The sequence below is a fragment of the Anabrus simplex genome, chromosome 2, assembly GCF_040414725.1.
Source record: "Anabrus simplex isolate iqAnaSimp1 chromosome 2, ASM4041472v1, whole genome shotgun sequence".
Classification (NCBI taxonomy): domain Eukaryota; kingdom Metazoa; phylum Arthropoda; class Insecta; order Orthoptera; family Tettigoniidae; genus Anabrus; species Anabrus simplex.
The window spans coordinates 144,665,832-144,693,004 of NC_090266.1; the positions used below are offsets into that span (position 1 = coordinate 144,665,832).

General features: G+C 39.1%; 1 protein-coding gene across 2 annotated transcripts in view; it reads left to right on the forward strand.

Annotated features, from left to right (window-relative positions):
* The window catches only part of LOC136862709 (kinesin-like protein KIF3B), a 397,790-nt gene that overhangs the window by 113,697 nt on the left and 256,920 nt on the right, over positions 1-27,173 (forward strand). For both annotated transcript variants that reach the window (XM_067138926.2, XM_067138927.2), the window contains exons 6-7: positions 4,648-4,736; positions 24,752-24,859. In XM_067138926.2, coding sequence (XP_066995027.2) covers positions 4,648-4,736; positions 24,752-24,859 — 197 coding nt within the window. The remainder of the gene's footprint in view (positions 1-4,647; positions 4,737-24,751; positions 24,860-27,173) is intronic.

Genomic DNA, 27,173 nt, shown 5'->3' on the forward strand with positions numbered 1-27,173 from the left:
AAATACATATGTCTACGAAGTTAAGTCTCTTCTATTTCGGCTTGAAACATCCGGTTTTGTTATAACGCTAATATGGATTAAAGGGCATAATCGGCACGTAGGCAACGATATGGCCGATATAGCAGCGAAAGACGTCAGTGCAGATACCGCGAATATATTACAAATCAAAATTCCGATTCCCGACTTCTTTCCACATATCAAAACTGCAGCTCAACACACATGGTGCACACAATGGCGATTATCTGCTCGTACGAAAGGTCAACATTACTATCAAATTCAACCGAGTATTCCCAAACTGCCGTGGTTTGCAAATGGTACGTATACACGACGTCACATTACCAATATCATTCGACTACGTTTTAATCATGCCTTAACCCCAGTATGTTTAACTCGATTTCACATTGCGAACGACCCAACTTGTTCCTGCGGAGAATCTCAGGGCGATAGTGACCACCTGTTTTTTCATTGCCCCCAATATGCACATCACCAGGCCATTTTAATGCAGAAATTACTTAAAGTTCACGTACCTTTCCCTACACGACTTTCAGTTTTGTTGCACCAACCTTCGCCTATGATCATTACTAATTTAAACGAATACCTTGATAACACTCACATAAAATTGTAATTATGATCTAGTTTTTCAGTTGTTTTGTTCCGACATGTTTGTGAGGTGGCACTTCTATATGTTCCTGGTGAGTGGATACTGTATCAAGGTTTTTATTACTTTCCGATCTTGTACAGTGTAACACGTTACTCCTATTCCAGCTTACTAAGTTATTTGTGTCTCTGCTCAGTACCGAATGTAATACTTCCATGAACCTACTTATACCCGATATAATATTGCTTCTTTAAGTGCATCTATTTACGTGTGATCATGCTAAAATCAGGCATTAGTGATGTAATCGTGTGCTTTTGTGATATAAGTGTAATATGTTAATGGTCTCGTGACTGGGAAAGAATTTATTGAATCCCAAATAAATATCCGCAAGACAAGACAAGAGTTCTTTTGTCTTTGTTTTGGCGGTAAAGTGGTGACAAACTCCGTTTAATTTTGAATACTGTTTGGGTGACTGTTGAAGAAGTATTTATTGCGAGTTTGGTTGCCAAATTTACATATATTGCTCTTCTAGGATATATGCTAATCGTGTGTTACGAAATGCGAAAGGTTTGAAATAATGAAGCGATTTCTTGTGCAAGAAAATACGTGTGATTACGTTACCATGACTAGTGACGCTAGTAATATAGTTGGAAATTTAAGGAGGTATACTCGGAAGAATGGCCCAGTTTAATGCGCTCCTCAAAATCTCATTCACACGTGTTTTGTAGTGTGTGGAGCCGCGATGTTTCGGATGCGCATGATGAAGATGAACAAGACTGAATTTCGTGCTAATATGAACTCCGAACTGTTAAGTGCTCTGTTAGTGCAGAGGATGCACATGATATGAAAAGAAAAACCATGTTACCAGTGTACGTTTACCAAACAGTAACTACAAGCTTTAAATGATATGTAAGTTAGTAAGATCACGATTTAAAAAAATATATATATATATCTCCGACCGCCCCCCCCCCCCCCCCGGTGCCCTAAAGGCTGCATTACGAATTACCTTTTTTGAAAGTTGGCATCTCTGCAGAAGATCTCGAAGTTGCTGAATGGTATGGATGAAGTCTTGGGTAAGGAGTACAAGATGAAAATAAATAAGCCCAAAACAAAACTAATCGAGTGCAGTCGAACGAAGGCAGGTGATGTAGGAAATATTGGATTAGGAAATGAAGTGTTAAAGGAAGTAGATGAATATTGTTACTTGGGTAGTAAAATAACCAACAATAGCAGAAGTAAGGAGGACATAAAATGCAGACTAGCACAAGCAAGGGAGAGCTTTCTTAAGAAAAGAAATTTACTCACTTCAAACATTGATATCGGAATTAGATGTTTTTTGAAGACTTTCGTGTGGAGCGTGGCATTGTATGGAAGTGAAACGTGGACGATAACTAGCTCAGAAAGAAAGAGAATAGAAGCTTTTGAAATGTGGTGTTACAGAAGAATGCTGAAGGTGAGATGGATAGATCGAATCACGAATGAAGAGATACTGAATCAAATTGGTGAGAGGAGATCGATTTGGCTAACTTTGACAAGAAGAGGAGATAGAATGATAGGACACATCTTAAGACACCCAGGACTTGTTCAGTTGGTTTTTGAAGGAAGTGTAGGTGGTAAGAACGGTAGGGGTAGACCAAGGTATGACGAGCAGATTAGAGCAGATGTAGCATGCAATAATTACATAGAAATGAAAAGGTTAGCTCAGGATAGGGTGGCATGGAGAGCTGCATCAAACCAGTCTACGGACTGATGACTCAAACACAACACAGTTGGATATAAAGATAATGTCCTGAAAGAGGAGGCGGCTAATAATGGTTAAATACTGAAATTTACCTATGATAATGAAGGCATTTATAAAAAGATACAAAAGTCGAAAGCTAGAAAGGCGGCTGGGGTTGATAAGTTTTCTGGGGATATATTAAAGGCTATGGGTTGGGAATATAGTGCCATATCTGAAATACTTTTTTGATTACTGTTTGTATGAAGGAGCTATACCAAATGGACAGAGATTTGCAATAGTAACCCCAGTGTACAAGAGAAAGGGTGACAAACATAAAGCTGAAAATTACTGGTCAGTCAGCTTGATGTGTAGTTTGTAAGCCCTGGGAAGGCATTCTTTCTGACTATATTACACGTTTGCAAGATTACTAACTGTTTTGATAGAAGGCAGTTCGGGTTTAGGAAAGGTTATTCCAGTGATGCTCACCTTGTAGGATTCCAGCAAGATATAGCAGATATTTTAGATTCGGGAGGTCAGATGGACTGTATTGCTATTGACTTATCCAAGGCTTTGGATAGGATAGATCATTTGAAATTACTGACAAAAATGAGGGCAATTGGACTAGATAAAAGAGTGGTTCAACGGGTGGCTACATTGTAGAAAATAGAACTCAGAGAATTGGAGTAGGTGAAGCATTATGTGATCCTGTGATGATGGGGGGAGGGGGGGCGGTCCTGCAGGGCAGTATTATTGGACCTTTGTTTTCTTTTATATATGTGTGTGTATATATATATATATGTGATATGAGTAAAGATCTGCAATCACAGGCAAGGATATTTACGGATTATATACTGTATAGAGTAATAAATGAGTTGCAGGATTGTGATAGACTGCAGGGGGAATTAAACAATCTATTGAGATGGACAGCAGGCAATGGTATGAACGTAAATGGAATGAAAAGTCAAGTTATAAGTTTCACCAAGAGGAAAAGTCCTCTCAGTTTTAATTATTTCGTTGAAAGGGTGATAGTATTTCATGGGGAACAATGTAAGTTACCTAGGTGTTAATATAAGAAATGATCTTCATTGGGGTAATCATATTAACAAAGTAGTTAAGAAAGGTTACAGATCTCTTCACATGGTCATGAGGATATTTAGGGGTTTTAGTAAGGGTGTAAAGGAGAGGGTATATAAGTCTCTGGTAAATCCGCAGTTAGAGTATGGCTCCAGTGTATGGATACTAGAATTGGAAAAAATTCAAAGGAAAGCAGCACGATTTCTGGGTGATTTCTGACAAAAGAGTAGTGTTACTAAAATGTTGCAAACTTTGGGCTGGGAAGACTTGGGAGTAAGGAGAAGAGATGCTAGACTATGTGGTATGTTCATATAATACCAGTATAGTTGGTCCCTTGGGACATTATAAATTTTCCTGCTAACTCATTCATGGTTACCAGCGTTTTTCCCCAGTATGCTAAGTTGGGCTCATCAGTTGGTAAATAGCACACCTACTAAGACGCATGGCTAGTGCATACCATGGATGCAACTGCATAGACTACTTGGAGCCACCAGCTGTGCCAATGCACTATGAGGAACTTTGTCTCATTTTCTAAAATTGATGCCTGCCTGGCCATCAAATGATACAGATGTTGATTCCCAGTGGAATGTTTCAAGCTGTTATTGGCGAGTTGGCGTGGAATGACATAAGTATACAAATAAGTTTGAGTGGAACTTTTAAAAGTAGGGAAGATCGTAGTAGGAAGATCAAGTTAGAATTCAAGGGGACAAATTGGGGCAAGTATTAATTTATAGGACGAGGATGAAGGGATTGGAATAAATCATCAAGGGAAATGTTCAATAAATTTCCAAGTTCGTTGAAAATATTCAAGGAAAAGCTAGGTAAACAATTATAAATAAATGTAAATATGAGGTAAACATTTGATAGGGAATCTGCCACATGGGCAACCGCCCTAAATGCAGATCGTTTGTTGGTTGGTTTCTGTCATAGGCATCTTGTACGTGTTTATAAAGTATTTATTACACTACCACTCATGAATTTCAGTACTCCATATAATTTCCAGATATTTCTAAGAACACAAATGAATAAATCTACTGTCAAATATGTTTATTATTAAATTATAAAACATGATGGTGGCAAATATGTCCATTACAAAGAAGAGATTTAAGCTTTTGTTTCCATGTATTGATGTATGGCTACTGATTCAGAAATGCTGGGCATTCTGACATGCAGCAGTTTATCACTGATGTGATATACAGCTTTATTAAAACTTGTAATTGGAAATATTGTAACACATGTGCTGCCAATTTTCCAGCTCCGACGAGTCCCTTCCAATGAAGCTGTTCAAGTGGTGGTTAGATGTAGACCAATGAATGCTAAGGAGATTGCAAATGATTACAAAAGGTAAGTATTGCTTATTAACACAATTCAGAAGTTTGTACCAATTATAATCTAAGAGCTCCTAAAAATCATCGCAATGTTCTCAAAACTCTAACAGAAGTGCATAAAATGCTTTTTCTTTCTTCAAAATAAAGATGATTTTGAAAAGACAAGTAATACATTCAAATCAAATTATTTTCCTTAATTTATTTTAATGATCCAGAGTATAGTTCATAAGTACATATGTACGTACATACATGTTTCATTATAGACTGTTGGTCATTTCAGTGCTTTTTCTGCAGCCGTTTTGTATGAGTTAAGCACTTCCATCATCCCCTAGCAGCTAGTAGTAATTTTACTTCATTTACTTCTATGCCTTAGACCTTGAAGTCTTTATGGATTGAACCTAAACATCCTCTTAGGTTTCCTTCTGCTTCTCTTGGAGTTTCCAAGGCTTTATATCTTACTCTCCTAGGTAAACCGAAGATTAGTACAAACAAATCATCTGTCAGAATGAGAGCCAGTATATTCTTACCACCGAAGTCAGTTCATACATATAGCTTCACTATTCAGTCACTTTTTTTTATTGTGAAAACTGCTGTGCAATTTTTCCAAGATGTTTGTTACCTGCATTAATTTTCTCTGCTTTCAAGTCTGTTACCTCAAGCCGTTCAGTACATTTAATGTATTAGATTAGTATTCATACATGTTTTATCTTATTCAAGAGCTTCAACATTGAATTATAGATTCTTCTGATCTGTTTATCCATTATTACAGTTCTTACTGTTCATGATGGGTGTTCAGTTCTGGAATACTTTGAAATGAAAAAGTTCATACTGGAAAACCTTGTTAATATAGGAAAGGAAACTTGTTAAACAAGAAAACATACTATTGAATACACAAATAAAAGCTTTCCAACAGGGATATTGAAACACGTGATATGTTTTACAAAATGAGTGCATTTTTCATTTATGCCTATGCAGACACAGTGAATGCTGTATGTACCGTTTCTGAAGATGAGAATATTAAAAGGTGTGAAAAGCACAGGAACAAATATTTTTTAAAAAATTCCTCTGGGTCTTATAGAATAAGTGTTTTACAAGGAGTGAGACGACAAATATGGACTCCTTTGCACTTAGGTCCATAAACATATCAACATTTCCTGCAGTTCACACTCTTTCTAAAACAAATATGTCTGTTAGCTGAAGCCTTATATTTTGGACTAGTAGGTCATTAAAAGTTGGTTTCTAGTCACACTCTTTAAGAGGTGGCCGGAGTCAGTTCTAGATCTACATTTTATTTCAAAATACCGCCACTAGTCTCGTTGCTGTCGACAGCTAACTCAACTGAAAGTTACATCGCGGGTGCATAGATGTCAGTAAGAAAGGCCAAGGCCGAGCGAGCGATTCCCCTCTCGCCCTCCAGCGTCACATAGTCTGTCACCAGGAAGTTGAGATACAGTACTTGCACGGAGCTGATAGTGTTGACATTTGAACGGAATGCGAAACATTCCAGGAAATTATTGAGCCTGGGTTAGTGCTGAGCAAAACAGTCGAAATAAGGTACTTTTTCCAACAAAAATAAATGAAATGGCGTATGGCTTTTAGTGCCGGGAGTGTCCAAAGACAAGTTCGGCTCGCCAGATGCAGGTCTTTCGATTTACGCCCGTAGGCGACCTGGGTGTCGTGATGAGGATGAAATGGAGACGACACATACACCCAGAGAAATTAACCAATTATGGTTAAAATTCCCGACCCTGCCGGGAATCGAACCCGGGATCCCTGTGACCAAAGGCCAGCACGCCGGTCACTGTTTCTGATGTTGAAATGAAGTAGTGCATCAACCCCGTCCCCGCCTCACGTCTTTCGCTGTACCGGCCAGTCAGTGATAAATAATATTTTTCTATCCTATGAAAATACAAACTGATATAACAGAAAGTTAATTCATTTACGCATTTTTTAGTCACACAGTGATACTTTGGACATAGGATAAAGATTGTAACGCGACCAAGAACGGAATTTTCCAACAACCCTGAGTAAAAAAAAAGCCTTACAAATTTATAACAGATTTTTTCCCCTTGGAAACAAACAGTTCTGAAATATATAAACAATGTATAAAACATCCCATTGCATATTGTGTTAAAATTTGAATTCGATCAAATAACTTGCTTTCTGAGACGCAGAGGTGCCGGAATGTTGTTCCGCAAGAGTTTTTTAACGTGTCGACCTTCCAATACCACTGCACTGAGCCAGGCTCGAACCTGCCAAGGGGCAGAAGGCCTGCGTTCCAACCTTCGAGCCGCTGTGAGAGTCTCTTTGTCTTTACAAAGACGGATTTGAAGTCGTATGTTTTCGTATAAGTTTTAAGTAATAAATGTTACAGCATCTAAATATCCATTAGTTCTCTATTTCATGACTTGAGTGGAGTGTAATTAGAGTAACTACTAAGCTAAAAAAAATACCACTTCATTCTCGCTCTCGGTGACGTCGGGCGCTTTAGCCAATAGCAACGCTGTTCACCGGAATGAGCTATCTTACCTGTGAGTTATTCTAGTTACGTTAGAAAACCCCATTTTCAAGAAATACAAGGATTGTAAACGACGATTTTGTATACCTACCTGTTATGAAACTCTGAAACCGTGCTGGTAAAGAACGCAACAACTGAGGGGCACTGCAACTTCCCTCTGTAGGTGGGGGTAGTAGAATAACACCCACAGTATCTCCTGCCTGTCGTAAGAGGCGACTAAAGCGGGCCCCATGGCCTCTGAACTTGGGACCACGGAGCCCTTAGCCGAGTCCTAGCTTTATTTCCACTTACTTGTACCGGGCTCCTTACTTTCATATATCCTTCTTCTTCAAGTGGTATCTTTTTTTTTTTTCCTTTTTTTTTTTCTGCTAGTTGCTTTATGTTGCACAGACACAAATAGGTCTTATGGCGATGATGGGACAAGAAAGGGCTAGGAGTGGGAAGGAAGCGGCCGTGGCTTTAATTGAATCGATTATTTCAAAAAGCAGTCAAGTGCCAAAAAATGGAAAAATGAGTTAATGGCAGAATATGTTACTAAGAGGGTATACGCACATTTTGGTGCTGAAACCAGTCAAGAAACGTCGTCCTCTAATGGTCAGGCATTACATTGAATTTCGTATTTAGTTCAGAAACCAGTTAAGTGACACCGCTTGGTTGGTTTCTGAGGTAAACTGCTGGTACCGTTCTGGTCTGCTGTTCTGAATCCAGAGTAACCAGCCGTTTATCTGTTTTTGTTGTCGTCGTGTTTCTGGAATCACATGTTTCTAGTTTTGTGAACAACTGATTCAAAAAGTGTTTCTTTTGTGTGTTTTTTATATTCTTAGTGATATGTCTGAAAATTCAGAAGCGGGTTCGAATCCCACTGCCGGAAGCCCTGAAGATAGTTTTCCGTGGTTTCCCATTTTCAGACCAGGCAAATGCTGGGGCTGTAATTTAATTGAGGCCACGGACGCTTCCGTCGAACTCCTAGGCCTTTCTTATCCCGTCGTCGCCATAAGACCTATCTGTGTCGGTGCGACGTAAAGCCACTAGCATAAAAAAAAATTCAGAAGACGAACCTGTATCCAAAAAGGAAACAAGGAGTGGTAGACAAACAGAATCACACGCGTAATATTATTCGGAATGCAAGGGTAAAAGGAGAAGGTTACATTTCTTACTCAGACAAGGAAGTACCTGGTCTGAGCCCTACATTATTCTTTGTTACTGTTTGTTTTAGATGCCCATCAATATCAAGAAGATACGTGAATTAAATGCCTTAAAACCTTCGTTCGTTCGTAATCTGTTTACCTCCATGCTCGGTTTTTCCCTCGGACTCAGCAAGGGATCCCACCTCTACCGCCTCAAGGGCAGTGTCCTGGAGATTCTGACTTTGGGTCAGGGATACAACTGGGGAGAATGACCAGTACCTCGTCCAGGCGGCCTCGCCTGCTATGCTGAACAGGGGCCTTGTGGAGGGATGGGAAGATTTGACGGGACAGGCAAGGGAGAGGGAAGGAAGCGGCCGTGGCCTTAAGTTAGGTACCAACCCGGCATTTGCCTGAAGAAGTGGGGAAACCACGGAAAACACTTCCAGGATGGCTGAGGTGGGAATAGAACCCACCTCTGCTCAGTTGACCTCCTGAGGCTGAGTGGACCCCGTTCCAGCCCTCGTACCACTTTTCAAATTTCGTGGCAGAGCCGGGAATCGAACCCAGACCTCCGGTGGTGGCAGCTAATCACGCTAACCACTACACCACAGAGGCGGACCCTTAAAACCTTATGATGGAATATGAACACTTTTACAATGGCCTACTACAGAGACAGAATGTGCTGTGGAGTTTGTTTATGAGGACTGATTACCTCTTGTCATGATGAGCAGGCATTGCTGATTTCATCCTTTTGTATCAGCAATACAGTCTAAACCTATTAAAATATATATTTTTTTAACAAATATGGGGTTTATGACAAAATCCCTGCAAAATTCAAGAATTATCCCATGAAAATATGTTTGCAACACTCGTTTATTTCAGAAACCAGTTAAGTGGAAATTTTTTTTTGTTTTTTACACCATACTTAATAAGCACAAAATATTTTTCCTTAGATAGAAATTATTAAGAGATATAATACGTTAGGCCCGGTTTCATCAACACATGTTAAATATATACTAACAAGAAGTTAGTTAATACGGAGTTAAAAATTTAACATCTTGTTAGGTTTCTTGCGTTTCATCAAACTTTTCTTGTGAAATGTTTACTAATCGACTGTTAACTCTCCCAATATTGCGAACTGGCGCGAATCAAGGAGGCAGTGGTACGAATATGCTGTTTTACAGCGCGCTCCGATGCGCTTTTGTTTGAGTACAGCTGTAAAATATGGCACGTGAAGTGAAACGGAATCGTAGTTCTAATTTTTCCTTCTTCGAAAAAGAGTTGTTAATTGAATTAATTAGCTTGCTTGTTGTTTTAAGAACCGGGCGAGTTGGCCGTGCGCGTAGAGGCGCACGGCTGTGAGCTTGCATCCGGGAGATAGTAGGTTCGAATCCCACTATCGGCAGCCCTGAAAATGGTTTTCCGTGGTTTCCCATTTTCACACCAGGCAAATGCTGGGGCTGTACCTTAATTAAGGCCACGGCCGCTTCCTTCCAACTCCTAGGCCTTTCCCATCCCATCGTCGCCATAAGACCTATCTGTGTCGGTGCGACGTAAAGCCCCTAGCAAAAAAAAAAAAAAAAAAAATGTTGTTTTAAGGGGCCTAACATCGAAGGTCATCGGTCCGAATTAATTAGTCAATATATATGTTATTGAGTGCAAGCGCACAGATGGCTTGACGATAAAAGAAAAGGACGAGGCGTGAGAAAAGTCCGCGAGGGTTTCAATGGGGTTAACAGATACTTTTTAAGCGGGTATCCACTGTCACCTAACAAAATCACTTCGTTAATTGTCCCACTTCAAACTGTGCTCCGATATGGGAGTTACCAGGAAAACGGCTTATTTCATAGAAGTCGCGGATAATTTGCTGACGCTCTTCTACTGAAGGGAATGTTATATACCTCCTTCTCATGGATGCTATTGCTGCAGACACTCGACAAACAACTCTACTAACAGTGGCTTTAGAAATTCCAGCACTGTCTCCGACCAGTATGTGAAAATAACCAGTAGCAAAAAATCGTAATATTATCAGTACCTGCAACATTGGAGAAAGAGGTAAGTTTCTCTTCGTAGGATATTCCAACCTCACTTGAATTTCGTCAACAACCTTAGCAACGACTATTTTCGATAACCTGTATCTATGAAGAAATTCCGCATCCATCAAATTTTCAAAGTCATTACGTCGCTGAACTTTTCTTCGATCAGGATTGTTTTGTAAAAGATCTAAATAGAGCAATTCCGCCTCGAAAGCGAGATTCACAGCAGCCATTTTGGAACAGGTTGCTAAATGCGAATGTTAGCCATTTAACATTGGAAATGGCTAATGTTAACTTTAATACGCAGTTTAACATTTGTTAATGTTAACAGTTGTTGATGAAACGCAAATTTTCTTTAATCGGATGTTAAAATGTTTTAACACCTTGTTAAGTACTAACATGAGTTGATGAAACCGGGCCTAAAGCTAAAATATTAATACCCCTACCATAACATTTTGTCTGATGCTAGTTTTTTTTTATTTTCCCGAAAATGACAGACTTGGCGCTTGACTGGTTTGTGAAATAATCGATTCAATTAAGGTACAGCCCCAGCATTTGCCTGGTGTGAAAATGGGAAACCACGGAAAACCATTTTCAGGGCTGCCGACAGTGGGGTGGTGGTGATTATTGTTTTAAGAGGAAGTACAACTAGGCAACCATCCTCTATTAACACTAATCAGAGGAAAAATTGAAGGGATCCGACACTTCAAAAAATGAAGATATCAGTCAAAGGAAGACGAGGGCCACGAAGGGCGTGAAAATGAAAGACTCCCTAGCCCTCGCAAACCTAATAGCGTCGGGGCCGGAAGAGAACAAGAGTAGGCCAAGGGAGGTCAGATAGGATAGATGAACGTGAGGAGCCTGGCACAAGTAAGTGGAAGCAATGCCAGGATTCAGCTAAGGGCCACGTGGTCGCCAGCCCACGCTCCAAAGTACAGAGCCCCTGGGCCCCCTATTAGTCGCCTCTTACGACAGGCATGGATACCGTGGGTATTATTCTACCACCCCAATCCACAGGGGAGCAACAGTGGGTTTCGAACCTATCTCCCGAATACTGGATACTGGCAAAACTTAAGCGACTGCAGCTATCGAGCTCGGTTCACCTCCTTTCAGAAGATCAGCTACCATCATTGAGATTCTTGCTTTGGATGTTGCTCAATAGTGGAACAGTTGAACCAAGTTTTCAAATTATCAATCCAAGGAATGCGCCTTCTTCCTGGTCTTCTTTTGCCTTGTATCTTCCCTTGAATAACCAGCTGCAGTAGACGATATTCTCTTCTCTCATGTATCCTGTCCGACCACATTTGATCAACTGTTGTTCTTTTCTGACCCTGACGGTATTACGTAAGGAAACCTATGGAGTCTTTCATTTTCGCGCCCTTCGTGGCCCTTGTCTTTCCTTGGTCGATACCTTCATTTTTTGAAGTGTCGGATCCTTTCCATTTTTTCTCTCTGATTAGAGTTATATAGCGGATTGTTGCCTAGTTGTACTTCCTCTTAAAACAATCATGACGTAAAGCCCCTAGAAAAAAAATAAAATAAAAATAATAATCACCACCACCACCGCACTGCAACTGAAAATCGGTTGTATTCTTGTAACTGTTTCATTCAACGGTTGTGTTCCCGAAATGGTTGCGTTCTATCTGTCCCAGCTGTAATGGGTATTACAAACAGTGACACATTCACGGAGCCTCCAGGAGGGTTGTAATGCAGAAACAGGGGAGGTCTGCCTGCAAGCCTCGTATCGAGAGCAAGGGAAGCAGTGCAGCGGTGAGTTTCCATGCACACTAATAACAAACGTAGATTTAAACCCATATCCAGAGGTGATTCTAGCCCTGGTGGGGGGGGGGGGGCCTCATTTTTAGTGAAATAATTATTTTAAAATTCCTTGATTAATAAAGAAATTGATAATTTACAGATATAATGCATTTGAAGTAAACATGTTAATGGTTGTGCTAATGTTGCCCATTGTATTTTCATAAACATGGTTACTTTTCGTTTGAATTCCGTTACCAATACTTTCAATTCCAAACATCCCCCCCCCCCCCACCCAGTTTAAGTTTTTTTTGCTTGTTTATTTACGTCGCACCGACACAGATAGGTCTTATGGCGACGATGGGACAGGGAAAGGCTACGAGTGGGGAGGAAGCGTCTGTGGCCTTAAGTAAGGTACAGCACCGGCATTTGCCTGGTGTGAAAATGGGAAACCACGGAAAATCATCTTCAGGGTTGCCGACAGTGGGGTTTAAACCTATCATCTCCCGAATACTGGATACTAGCCGCACTTAAGCGACTGCAGCTATCGAGCTCGATAAGTATCTAGAACCGCCACTGCCCGTATTGTAATAGACTATAACTGAAAGGGGAACAACGTATATTTATAGCAATTTATTCTTATTCTACTTTTCTTTTGCTATTTGCTTTACGTCGCATCGACACAGATAGGTCTTATGGCGACAATGGGATAGGAAAGGCCTAGGATTTGGAAGTAAGCAGCCGTGGCCTTAATTAAGGTACTGGATACTAGCCGCACTTAAGCGACTGCAGCTATCGAGCTGGTGTGAAAAGGGGAAACCAAGTAAAACCATCTTCAGGGCTGCCGACAGTGAGATTCGAACCCTCTATCTCCTGGATGCAAGCTCACAGCCGCGCGCCTCTAACCGCACGGCCAACTCGCCCAGTGTTAAAATTTTTAATCAAGTTTAATGTCTTACTACAAATCGAGCATTTCGCCATTCCATTGCACTCGGTAAAACGATACGGCATAATAAAACACGACAAAATATAATGTGCTATCGAAAGGTCATACCACAACTAGCGAGTAACAAAGTATTGTCAGCGTGTCCACTACCGCTTGTTATGAAGCAAGGGTGAGGAAGCGACTGATAGCAGCTGAGGATCTCGCTCACCACATCCCTGCATGGGTAAGAGCTAATCTGTCATCATCCCTCTTCAAGGACAAGGCTTTGTGACGCTGCGGCATCTGACGGAAACTGGCTGAACTACCTGCACTAGAATTCGGCCGACACTCGTAAGTCAATAAGCAGAGCTTAATTTATTTTAATAAACTTCCCTACAGTATAGTTTGCTTCTAATTTGAACACCATCTTGACTTAAAACAAGTTTAGGAAAACCGCGGTTCAGAGCTCAATTTCATATGGAGATTCTTTATTTTAAGTACCATTTTATAACTATATTTGCATTTCTTTTTGAAATGCTTTTACACTAATGAAAAGTGTATCACAGACTAACGCGCGTTATAAAAACAAAATAATTTTACCTTGTTCTGTTTCCTTATAAAAACTTACAAACTTTTGACCCATGTTACAACAACTACTGAGCTGGTGACCGGCCGTTCCAGCTCCGGCCGCCTCTTAACCATGAATTATTCAGAGGTTACACTCAGTGCAAGAGAATGACTAGCCACCATCTTGTACGCGAGAGCACTTCGGCAACTGGTCGGCAATACCTGGCATTGGTTCGGACCATTGGGCTGACTTGAGTGAAAGGTTTGTAATATCTGAAGCCATCTCTTTTCAGTTTGGTATTGCTTAATATGTAACTGTTAGGTTCTTCAGTCGGGCAAAACTAATCTTTGAGTAATAAATTTATAAACTACCTCAAAAAGAAAACGTATGGTAACAGTATTATACTTCGAGAAAAAAACTTAATTAAAATTGAATGACATGTTGTTCTCGAAAAAACATCAGATTCTATCAAATCACACTCAATTATTTAGAAATGTTTAAACATATGTTTATTTCTGAATGCATTCTTTTTTTTTTTTTCAATCAATCACTACTGAACTGCATTTAGGGCAGTCGCCCAGGTGGCTGATTCACTATCTGTTGTTTTCCTAGCCTTTACTTAACCCCTCAGCGCCGACCTCTATACGTGGTATAGACCCTCTTTTCTTCCGTAGCCGCCGACCTCTATACGTGGTATAGACCCATACATGGTTTCACATTTACGGCTATAGCGCGAAGAGTTTTGGAGTTACTGATATGCAAATTGTTTTGTTTCCAAGAAGACAGTTTCGGGTTTATCAGTGTTGTAAATAAGAATTGAAAAATCGTTATGTAGTTGTTTTTGCAAGGATAATTATTTGTCAAATAAGTCTGAGCACTAATCTCTTGCTTTTTTTAAAGTCTGTTTGCTTCATTCTTTCCCACAGAATAAAATAAAGAAATGATGATCTGAGAATTTTGGTTTTTCGTGTGATGTTCTTTGCTCTATGTGTACATTGGGAGTGCGGTTTATTTATTATATTTGTCTTTATTTCTCAGCTTGTAATATTTTCGTAACTCTCCACGAGCGCTCTGTGTAGGCATCAGTTAGTGCTGCTTTCTGTCATACGATACGAGAACCAGTTGTTCATGGTATATATCTCGTTTGAAAGACGTTGTCTCGACCTTTTATCTGAAATATGTATAGAGTTGGTTTGTTTCGTCATAAATGTTATTCCCCTCATTCAGTTTCGTCCTGTTGTTTTTCGGTCTCGCTGCAGCTTCACCAGTCCGTGTGACGCGCCGCGCTCAGCCGTGGTATGACTGACAGTAACGTGCTTGAAATATTGTATAATTCAGATGAATGTTTAGTCGGAAGTAGTAGTGACAGTATAAGCAGCAGTGATAATGAAATAGATGATGTAGCAGTGGTAAATGATGAGTGACGATGAGGAGGAAACAGTACTTGGAAATTTCGTGTAAGAGACTATAGATAATTATACAGGTCAAAGAGAAGTTTTCAACGGTGAATTCTGATTGCTAAATTCTCTAATAATACTCACACAGGTCACAGAGACAAATATTGAGCAATTACCTTATCGGGTTCAGCTGGTGAAAGGTTTGTTTACAAAATACGCTCGGGGAGGGAGGGGAACGAAATATTCAAGGCCGGCGCGCATCAGATAATACAGTTCCAATGTTGCAGGAAAGACATTTTATCAGGAAATTAGCACCCAAGAGTTGGAAATCCAAACCCCAAAGACATTGTATCCTGTGTTCAAAACATGGCGGAAAGAAGACGTCAGTGTACTTACTGCTGCCAGGAGTGTGACTTGAGTCCCTGTCTCAGAGTGCTTCGAACTCTATCACACGGAACTAAATTACTAAGGAAATGTGAAACAGTTATGTAATTGTCTGCATGTACATAGTTCTGTCATAAGGAATTCCAAATTTTGTGAAAATTGGGCTACTCTTATACTTGTAGTAACGCTTTAAGTGAATCGATGTATTTCAGTCGCGCGTAGTTGAAATCTCATCCGGCCGCAGGGTAGGAAGCTATTTAAATGGCTGCGACGCTGAGGGGTTAAATGATTGCAAAGAAATTGGAAATTTATTGAACATCTCCCTTAGTAAGTTATTCCAATCCCTAACTCCCCTTCCTATAAACAAATATTTGCCCCAATTTGTCCTCTTGAATTCCAGCTCCATTTTCATATGGTGATCTTTCATACTTTTAAAGACACCACCCAAACTTATTCGTCTACTGATGTCCTCCCACGCCATCTCTCCACTGACAGCTCGCAACATACCACTTAATTTGCATACGATTTTTATTTTTGTTTTCCACCTATTCAATACATATTTGTTTTTTGTCCCTAGAAAATAATTTTACTACAATACTATATTAACAGGGACATGTTTTGCTCGACTTCAGAGCTTCCTCAGCCTTTATAACTTTTCTCATGGTTAAGACATAACTTTAAAGTTAATAATGTTATGTCTTAACCTAGAGAAAAGTTATAAAGGCTGAGGATGCTCGGATGTCGAGCGAAACATGGCCCTGGTAATATAGTAATGTAGTAAAATGATTTTCTAGTGACAAAAAACAAATATGTATTGAATAGGTGGAAAACAAAAATAAAAATCGTATGCAAATTATAGCAAGTTTAAATACGGGTCTAAACATGAGAATAGTTACATGCAACATACCACTTAGTCGAGCAGCTTGTCTCCTTTCTTCCAAGTCTTCCCAGCCCAAACTTTGCAACATTTTTGTAACGCCATTCTTTTGTCGGAAATCACCCAGAACAAATCAAGCTGCTTTCCTTTGGATTTTTTCCAGTTCTTGAATCAAGTAATCCTGGTGAGAGTCCCATACACTGGAACCATACTCTAGTTGGGGTCTTACCAGAGACTTGTATACCCTCTCCCTTACATCCTTAGTACAACCCTTAAATACCCTCATAACCATGTGCAGAGATATGTACCCTTTATTTACAATCATATTTATGTGATTGCCCCAATGAATATCTTTCCTTATATTAAGACCTAGGTATTTACAATGATCCCCAAGGGGAACTTTCACCCCATCAATGCAGTAATTAAAACTGCGAGTACTTTTCCTATTTGTGATACTACCTGACTTTTAACCCAGTTTATCATAGCATTGTCTACTGTCCATCTCACAACATTATTGAGGTCATTTTGCAGTTGCTCACAATCTTCATCTGCAAACAGCCTTATCTCTGATTCCACTACACATGTCATTGATATATACAAGAAAACATAAAGGTCCAGTAATACTGCCTTGAGGAATTCCCCTCTTAATTATTACAGGGACAGATAAAGCTTCACCTACTCTAATTCTGAGTTCTATTTTCTAGAAACAGAGCCACCCATTCAGTCACCCTTTTGTAAAGTCCAATTGCACTCTTTTTTGCCAGTAGTCTCCCATGATCTACCCTGTCAAATGCCTTAGATAGTTCAATCGCGATACAGTCCATTTGACCTCCTGAATCCAGGATATCTGCTATATCTTGCTGGAATCCTGCAAGTTGAGCTTCATTGGAATAACCTTTCCTAAACCCAAACTGCCTTCTATCAAACCAGTTATTAATTTTGCAAACATGTCTTGTATAATCAGAAAGAATGCTTTCCCAAAGCTTACATGCAATGCATGTCAAAATGACTGGCCTGTAATATTCAGCTTCATGTCTATCACCCTTTCTTTTATACACAGCGACTACTATAGCAACTCTCTATTCATTTGTTATAGTCCTTCATGCAAACAATCAAATAAGTACTTCAGATATGGTACTGTATCCCAATCCATTGCCTTTAGTACATCCCTAGAAATCTTATCAATTTCAGCCGCTTTTCTGGTTTTCAACTTTTGCATCTTACTGTAAATGCCATTGTTGTCATAGGTAAATTTTAATACTTCTTTAGTATTAGTCACCTCCTCTATCTGGACATTATCCTTGTAATCAACAAACAGGCTATCACTAGACTACGCTAGTCAACTTATCAAAATTATGTTCTGAATCCGTGGGTAGGCAATCGCACAACAAATATCACTGACAAACAAATTCAAACTTTTTGGTGCTCCTTTGAATGAAAATAGGTATTATTTATAATTTGACCCAGCTGAATCCAAATCTGAAAGTAGAAATGCTGTATCACTTATAGTTTTGCCTGGATTTTCACTGTTTTGTTTTTAATAAAAATTTAATTTCCTTCGGAATAACACATCAAAATTTGAATTTTTTTTTTTTTTTTTTGTTTGCTTCTGAAATAAGATTTAAATATTGAAGAGAATAACTACAAAATAAAAAATAAAGGACTCATTTTGACTGTTCAGTGAAGAAATTTCATGCAAAAGAAAAAATGAGAGACCACATTTGTACTCACATTTTCAAAATTTTGTTCTTGAACTCTTCTGTTTGGAACTGCCGTCAGAAACCTCTTCCGTGAGATTCCAGCAGTAGTCTGCTAACATATTCTGTACAGATTTTCCTACATATCGTTTATCCTTGACAAAAATATCCTGGTGAAATCTCTTGCTGCATTCGTCACTATCCGTGCCCAAGTTAGGGAGGAAAAGTCAAAATGCAAATATCAAAAGTGAATTTTCAAGGGCATACTGCATCCCATGCACTGATTACACTTTACATTCCTTGTAGTTCTTTGCTTTCATTTTTCCAAGAAAATTACAGCATACTTGTCTGAAAGATAACCATGCAAATTTCCCTTTTTCTGTTAGCAGTTCCACTAAATTTTCATCATGAATGATCTCGCGGATTCGCAACCCAATAAATATGCCTTCCTTTAACTTCCTATCACTGAGTTTAGAAATGTTTTTTCTCAAGTACCCAAAACCCTCACCGGGCTTATCCAAAGCCGTAACAAAATTTTTCCTCAGCCCTAACTTTATATACAATTGTGGTAACAAAATCTTGTCTTTCTCAAGTATAGGGTGCTTCTTAACACTCTTCTCTCAATGAATTTTTTTTTTTTTTTTTATGGGCCAATCACAATGTTGTTATATTTATATTTTGCCTGGCTGTCCCATTCACAAGGAAAGCAACAAAATCAGGAAACCCAACCTGTATGTCTAACTGTATACCAATTATTTTGAGGTCTCCGCATATCTGCCAACCAAATTTTTCATCATTTATCACTTTTAATATACAGTATTATCCATACTTGCATGTGTTTCTTTCATTGCGAAAGAATAGGCAAGGGGGTACTGATGGGTGTATTTTCCATTATGCAACTATACTACTTTTAAACTATTCTTAGACAAATCTAAAAATAGTCACCTTTCATTTGGGTTGTGACCTCCTTTCAAGTTCTTGCAGAAGGCCTTGTACATCATTGCAGTAAATTAACTCAGTACAAAAAAAAAAACAAAAAAAACGAGAACCTAATAATTCTGCTTGGACTTTAGAAAGGTTGAGGTCTCTGACCAGATAATTTAGTTTGGATTGGGAAGTAAAATGAGGTACTGTATATTTGGATCAGGAGTGTTTGAATATGGGGGTTCAGGTTTGTCATCTGGAGAACCACTGCTTGGTTCTGTTTCATCCATTGTCCATTCTTTCATGATTCATATGTTTCTTTGTTGAAATGAACATCAGGATAAAGTATAGAATGTTTTGATTTAGAACTATATCCCACTATGTTTGTCCTTATTACAGGGTTTCCAAAGGACATTGATTTGAGAGTTCCTTTAAGCCAACCATGTAAGGTTCGCAAACAATTACAACAAATTTTACATGGTTCCCTTCTTTTTCCCTCGCTTGCTTTACTCCCAAGTGTTTTATTTTTCACTATAGGAGTGATAGTATTTCTGTGTGACTTTGGAGTAAATTCGACACAGACATAACAAAACTAGTTTCCATTATTCACACAATTGTGTGACATGGCAAACTCATTGGGTTATAATATATTTTTTTATAAGAACAATTATGATTAATGCTGTTAAAATTTTGTTAAAATACAACTTAAACTTCACTTCGCTATACACAATATTACATTCACAATTTCACAAACATACACAAACATAAAATATGGCTACTCGCTACTCATGAAGTGATCGGAAAGGAAGTTAAGACTTGACTAACTCACAAAAGAACAAATTGTAACAGAGAAACAGGAAATTACTCTACTGGCAGATGTTTCCTCCATGAAATATTAAGTGCCAGACATAAACATACAAGGTTGTTAAAACATTCTTGACCATTTACTAGGAACCAACCAGTAAACCGAATACGGAGCCGGGTGCGGAGACCTGAAACTATAGAACTATAAATATGGATGTTCTGCAAATAAATTAGGTGATTAGGAAAACAGATGCAATATTTGTTACCAGCATCTGAATACATTAAAATCACTTAGTTTTATTTAAAGGAATATTTCATTGTTTGTCAGTGTGTTCACTACCTTTCAAGTCCGCCTCCGTAGCGTAACGGTTAGTGTTATTAGCTGCCGTCCTCGGGGGCCCGGGTTCGATTCCCAGTACTGCCAGAAATTTAAGAATGGCAGGAGGGCTGGTATCTGGTTGAAATGGTACATGCAGCTCACCTCCAATGGGGGTGTACCTGAAAAGAGCTGCACCACCTCGGGATGAGGACACGAGTTTACTTACTTACTGTACCGCTCGACACAGAATAAATTTCTTACTTATGACTGGAATGTTAAATACAAGAATAAACAGGCTCATTGAGTTATTCAGCAATCTTGCTGCTAATTGGCAAGCAAAATTTAACTTTCTTGAGGCTAACGGCTTGCTCCATGAAGGTGCAATTTATCCTGTGAAGTTGAGGAATTCAAGGCCTTTTCCTGCAATCGTGCAACTTTCCCTGACCTGCTTGCTGTGGCAAGAGCCCTTACCTGTCTTTGAAATCACATTCCATTCAGAAGGTATGACAAAGAACATTATCAGGCCTGAGAAAAATATGATCGTACTAAGCGGTAATAGTGAAAATTCTGTGACAAGATAAGGGTATTTTTATATAGATTTAATATGATGGAAATAGAGACTTTGAATTTACATTGTGCTGTGCGAGAAAATGTCTTGATGAGGGACACCCTAACAAGGTTTCATTGTATTGTGAAGTTATGCTAAGTATGCGCATGTACATTTAATGGGGGGGGGGGGTCTTTGACAGTGTCTATTGTATGTAATGTACTTGATAACTGAATAAATTCTCTTAATTTCTACCTAGTTTACACATATCCATATACTGCTTTTAAGTCTATTATCAACAGAAAAATATTGGAAGTTTAAAGCATTAGACACAAATGAATAAACAAGAAAATTAACATTAAAATTATTCTTCAATACAGACATCCATTAAGAAACAATAAGTATTAACAATGAAAGGTAATGACTGTACTGCAGCTTTCATGGTTCCCAAGTTACTTATCAACCATTTATAGTTATTTAAGAAATACGAAATTGAGACAACAAAGGGATTATCCACATTAAGAGTGACATAATAACAAACACGTGGCACATACAACTGCCAAGAGCCTTGGCCTGTCAGGAAAACTGCTGCCCACCCAGATCACCAGCAGATATTGGAGTGCTGCATGGTCAGCAAGATGTCCTCATCTTTCCTCCTGACACTTATGACTGGGTCTTCTGCCTCTCATTTTAGATTAAGGATGTAATAGCCATATGGTATTGTTACTGGTTTGTCACTAAGACAGCCACAGTTCAGATCCCGACCAATGCAAGTTGGATTTTTGTGTGATAATTCGTGTCCCTGTGGTATGGATTCCACATGGAACTGGAGGTCCCATAGCTTTAATTATGATATCTGCAGTTGTTGAAAACTACAAGCTTGCTTTTTGCTTCATATCAGGCAGCTGCTTAGTCTCCTGTGGGTGATGTGCAACCCATCCCATTTCGTGATCAGAAAAGCAAGCACAATGTTCATGAAAACCCCACATACCCCCTGTGGGTGGGGGACGCAGACTAAGAATACACCTACTGTATCCCCTGCCTGTTGTGAGAGGCAACTAAAAGGGGCCCCAGGGGCTCTGAACTTGGGAGCGTGGGTTGGCGACAACGGGGCCCTTAACTGAGTCCTGTCATTGCTTCCACTTACTTGTACCAAGCTCCTCACGTTCATCTATCCTGTCTGACCTCCCTTGGTCATCTCTTGTTCTTTTCTGACCCCGACGGTATTAGAGTGTTCGAAGCCTAGGGAGTCTTTCATTTTCACGCCCTTCGTGGCCCTTGCCTTTCTTCATCCGTTACTTCATTTTTCGAAGTGATGGATCCCTTCTTTTTCTTCTTTATTCTCTCTCTCTGCCCCCTGTGGGTGAGGGACGCAGACGAAGAATACACCCATGCTATCCCCTGCCTGTAATAAGAGGCGACTAAAAGGGGCGACCAAGGGATGATTGTATTAGAACCATGAAACTACTTGTGATTAGTACCATCACACGGGAAAAGCCATGGGTCGCCTTCACTTGCGAATAGTACCACTATGTTAGCTACACAATAGGTTTGTGATTAGTAGCAACAGTGTGTGAATCAGGATGGGATTTACAGTACCTGTGATTAGTAGCACTATATGCAGAACATCACGGGCTTACGTTGCCTGTGATTTATACCATTGTGTGAGAAACACCACAGGTCTGGGCATTGCCTGTGATTAGTACCGCTATATGAGCAACACTGTTAGTCTGCGTTGCCTGTGATTTGTACCCACTATGTGAGGAACATCACAGAATAGTACGAGTCCCTGTGATTAGTACACCTATGTGAGGTGCACCATGGATTTGCGTTGCCTACGAGTGGCGCCATTATGTGAGAAACCCCATGGGTCTGAGTTACCTGTATGACATAAAATACTTGTGAGTAGTACCATACTGTTTGTAACACCGTAAGTTTACGCTACCTTTGATTAGTACTGCAACTTGAGAAATACCCTGGTTCTACTTTACAAGCGATAAGTGCCATTATGAGGGACCGTTGACCTGGATGTTGAACCCCTTTAGACAACAAGCATCATTGATTCAGGATTGTGCTTTTTAAGCAGTCCCTTGGTCAGTAATATTGTTCCTGGGAAGGTGAGGCATTGTACTTTTAAATTGTCATTGCATTTCATCTCATTTTCTACCATTAGGGGCTGATGACCTAGATGTTAGGCCCCTTTAAACAACAATCATCATCATCAAAACTCTACATCTGCTATTTGAATGTGCAACTTTAGCTGCAACCTTGTTGTCAGGAGAACAATGGAAAGTTGACCCTTGGATAGTGCAAAAAAAGCATCTGCTCTGAATAGGATACTGATGTATTGAAGGAGGAGGAGTTACGTTTTGCAAGGTGGTCATTGTCAGAGCTCACAAAATTATTCTAGGAGACTTTTAACTGACATTATGAGCAGTGAATGAAGAAAGTGATTACTGTACTGATCACAAAAGATTACTCAGTCTAAATTATAAGTGAACTCCTTCAGTACGGTAAACCATTCAGTACAACCCTATTTGTATAGTACGATGGTTTAACCCTTCATGGACGGTGGTAGTTTATGGCGTAGGTGGCAAAGAAAATTTAAAAAATAAAAATGCATGCAAAATTTTGGGAAATTTACTAAAACCATGAAAATGTGCCTAAATATACCACATACCTTGTTTGTTTAGGAGTGGACGTCCAAATTTGAAGCGGTTTGAAGGCAAAATAAAAATCGTAAAATCATTTTTTCATTGGAAGAATCGCACAAGGCACGCTCAACTTAATGTGACAGTGGTTAACTTGAAGTAAACTGTAGTCCGCTATTATGAAATATATGTACAAAAAACTTTCAATGATATTTTGGTTTAATTTTTTGTCTTTGTCCATCAAAAAGTGAAACAATCTGTCAGAAAGTAGGAGTTGAACCTACTCTGTACACAAATAATACCCTGAATTTGTAAGTGTCAAGGTGATGGATCCTCAAAACTCATGTTGAGTGTGCTATACCTTAAAGCACTTATCTGGATGCAGATAAGGTTTTGAAGTGCAAGTTTTGCAAAAATATTATACAACGTTGGTTGTATTATAGTATTGGCATGTAATTTAGTTTCACTGAGAATATCATTAAATATTTTTTCATCAAAAAATTGATGAAAATATTCTACAGGCGTATGTATCAAAGTGTGATGGTAAATTGGCCCTTGATCAATATTACGAATGGGAATAACATTTGTTGGCCCAGGGTCGCTACTACTCACGTCCATCCAGTCGTCCGCTCTGTCATTATCTGTGTCAGCATCACTTGTGTTGTTGCACTCAGACGAGCTGGAGAAAGAATTTTCGTCCTCAGACTCGCATTCACTAAAATCAGACACTTCTTTGACCATATCATCCAATATTGACACTGTATCACTGATCCGTTTTTGCGATGCCATTTTACTGGAAAACCGTGAAAATATGTAAGAAGTACACACACGAGAAAACTGTGTCACGAAACGTATGTATTACGTAACTCCTTCAAACAGAACAAACTCAGGAAGATACTGCGGGGATTTCCCTCACCGGAAGAGTTGAGAGAACAGCTTCTGCCATCTCTGAGCATATTTGGGTACCTCGTCGGCTAATAAACCCGCGATTTTCGAACGGAACATACATATATGTGTGTTTCCGCCCGGAGCGTAAGAAAAGTCGACCAAATATGTTTCCGCCCGCGAAGGGTTAATATCCATTCTTCAGGAGTAGACAAACGCATTGGGTTTAAAGTTTAAAACTGGAACACACAAGCATACAAGTATAGATCATTAAATATAGGAAAATAGAAAGAATTGGGATTGATGAGGGAAGAGCCAGTCTATGAATATGACAGTGTATGAAGCTGTGTAGTTAGTCCTTGTCAGTTTGTTTTTTCGTGCTTACCTCTCTCCTTTCTGTTGCTTCTTTCACTTGCCCTAGCATGTTGTGTTCTTCCTTATGTGTTCCTATCCTCTTTCCTGGCTCACTGCCTTTGTATGTTGAAGAATCTAAAATATGTCTACAGTATATATAACATATAGTAATAGTTACATAATTATGTTATAAAAGAAATTCTCATTGCTCTACATTAACAATCATAATAGCCTTGTATGGATTATGTACCTTTCTATTTCAGGGTTGTAGATGTCTTTCCTTCAAGAGGTGTTATTGAAATAACTAATCCCAGAGATGATGGCAAGGAAAGGAAGAAATCCTTTACTTTTGATGCTGTGTATGATGCTGAGTGAGTATAGTTTTATTTTTATTTTAAATAATTGAAATAATGTGAACATTGATGTTTTCACGGCCCGTACTTGTAAACATGATACGGGCTTTTGGGCTTATGCTGTGTCAAGAAAACAAGGTGAAACTCTGTACATTTCGCAGAGATCTTAGCTCCGAGTCTTCAGAAGAAATTTTCGACTGTTCCCGAGGAACAATTGAAATCGTGCCATATTAATTACTGGTGTTATACAAGGAAGAATAGCGTTGTATTTGTTGATTTCTTTGAGAAACCATGAGCAATATTTTCCAGTTTGTGTTCACATGATTAAATTCATTCACTTCTCTTTAGATATCAAATAAGTGCTCAAGCATTAATAATAAATATGCACATCAAAATAATTTTGCATCAGCTTGGATTAAGCAGTTTCCAACTCTTTACAAACTAACAAACAAACAAAACAAAACCCAAAAAGACTGTAGACAGACATCCAGAGGTACGATATCAGCCTTATTTATTTTCCAACAAAACAAATGAGAGCTTCTATGAGAACACAGCTTTGCTTTCTCAATTTAAGTTGCAGAATACAGTACAATCCAGTACCTTTAATACTTGGTAACACATGCCTGAATTCATCTCGACATAACTGGCCACTACTTCATCAAGGTAATGTTGGTCCAAATTCTCTCATTCCTCAATGGTGATTCGGTGTATATCTCGCTGAGTTGTTGTTGGATCGCAATGTCCATAAAAAGCCTTCTTTAATTCATCCCAAGCATCCTCAATGGAGTTCATGTCCAGGTAATGCAGTGCCTATTATAAATTTATTAACTTAAACCATTGCAGTTTTATTTTTGGTCCGTATTGACTTCAGTCCATTCACTAATGAAAATCAATCGTATACATCTCATCAGCCCTATCAATATTTTAAAATTCTTAATTATTTCATCATTAAATGCCGTACATATTTTGAGAACAGCAGCTCCAAAACTACCAAGTATTATTTGGACCTACCTATTACTTCGTATTTAATGCCAATCAGTATCATGACACATCCTCTTATAACCTGTAAAAAGTTTATACTTATTATCGTCATCATCATTGTACAGTTCCAGTTTCCTAGGTACTGTTAATGAGCCTCTTCCACTTCTTCCTGTCCATATACAAGTTGTCATGGAGAACACCATCCACTGTCCATCCTGTGGTAACTAGATCAACCTTGATCATGTTCATCCATCAGGTTTTACGACTTCATGCAGGTCTTTTCCCCTCCATCTGTCTTTCCAAATTTATTCTGGCTATTCTTGTACGCTGTCTTTATTCCGGCTTCTTTCCTCACCTCCTCATTTCTTAACTTGTCCATCTTGGTCTTCTGGATGGTGGATGTAAGAAATTTCATCTCTGATGCTCGCAGTCTTGTTGAATTTTTTTTTGTGAGGGTGCACGCTTCAATCCCATAGGTCATTCTTCTTCTGCTACCGCTTTTTCCCACACCTGTGGGGTCGCTGGTGCGAACAGCATTGCACATGTGGATTTGGCCCTGTTTTACGACCGGATGCCATTCCTGACGCCAACCCTATATGGAGGGATGTAATCACTATTGGGTGTTTCTGTGGTGGTTGTTAGTGTGGTATGTTGTCTGAATATAATGAGTGTTGGGACGGACACATACACCCAGTCCCCGAGCCAGAAGAATTAATTAGAAGCGATTAAAATCCCCAACCCGGCCAGGAATCGAAACCGGGGTCTTCTGAATCGAAGGCTAGTACGCTGACCATTCAGCCAATGAGTCGGACCCAATCCCATGGTTCAATATTGGTATGAAATAGCTTTTTATTCCTAACCAATAAATCAATACAGATCTGCATTTAGGGCAGTCACGCAGGTGGCAGATTCCCTATCTGTTGTTTTCCTAGCACTTTCCTAAATTATTTCAAAGAAATTGGAAATTTATTGAACATCTCCCTTGGTAAGTTATTCCAATCCCTAACTCCCCTTCCTATAAATGAATATTTGCCCCAGTTTGTCCTCTTGAATTCCAACTTTATCTTCATATTGTGATCTTTCCTGCTTTTATAAACGCTACTCAGTTATTCGTCTACTAATGTCATTCCACGCAATCTCTCCGCTGACAGCTCGGAACATACCACTTATGATACAAATTCTTATAATTTTTGTTAATTACCACCTATTCAATACAATAAAAACATAGTACAAACTTACATATTTATTAAGATGTTTATATGGTACATGTTTCGCTCCTTCGTGAGCATCATCAGCCAACTATTTCTTGTTTTATTTATTATTGACTTGTTTTATATGGCGTGGCTCAGGC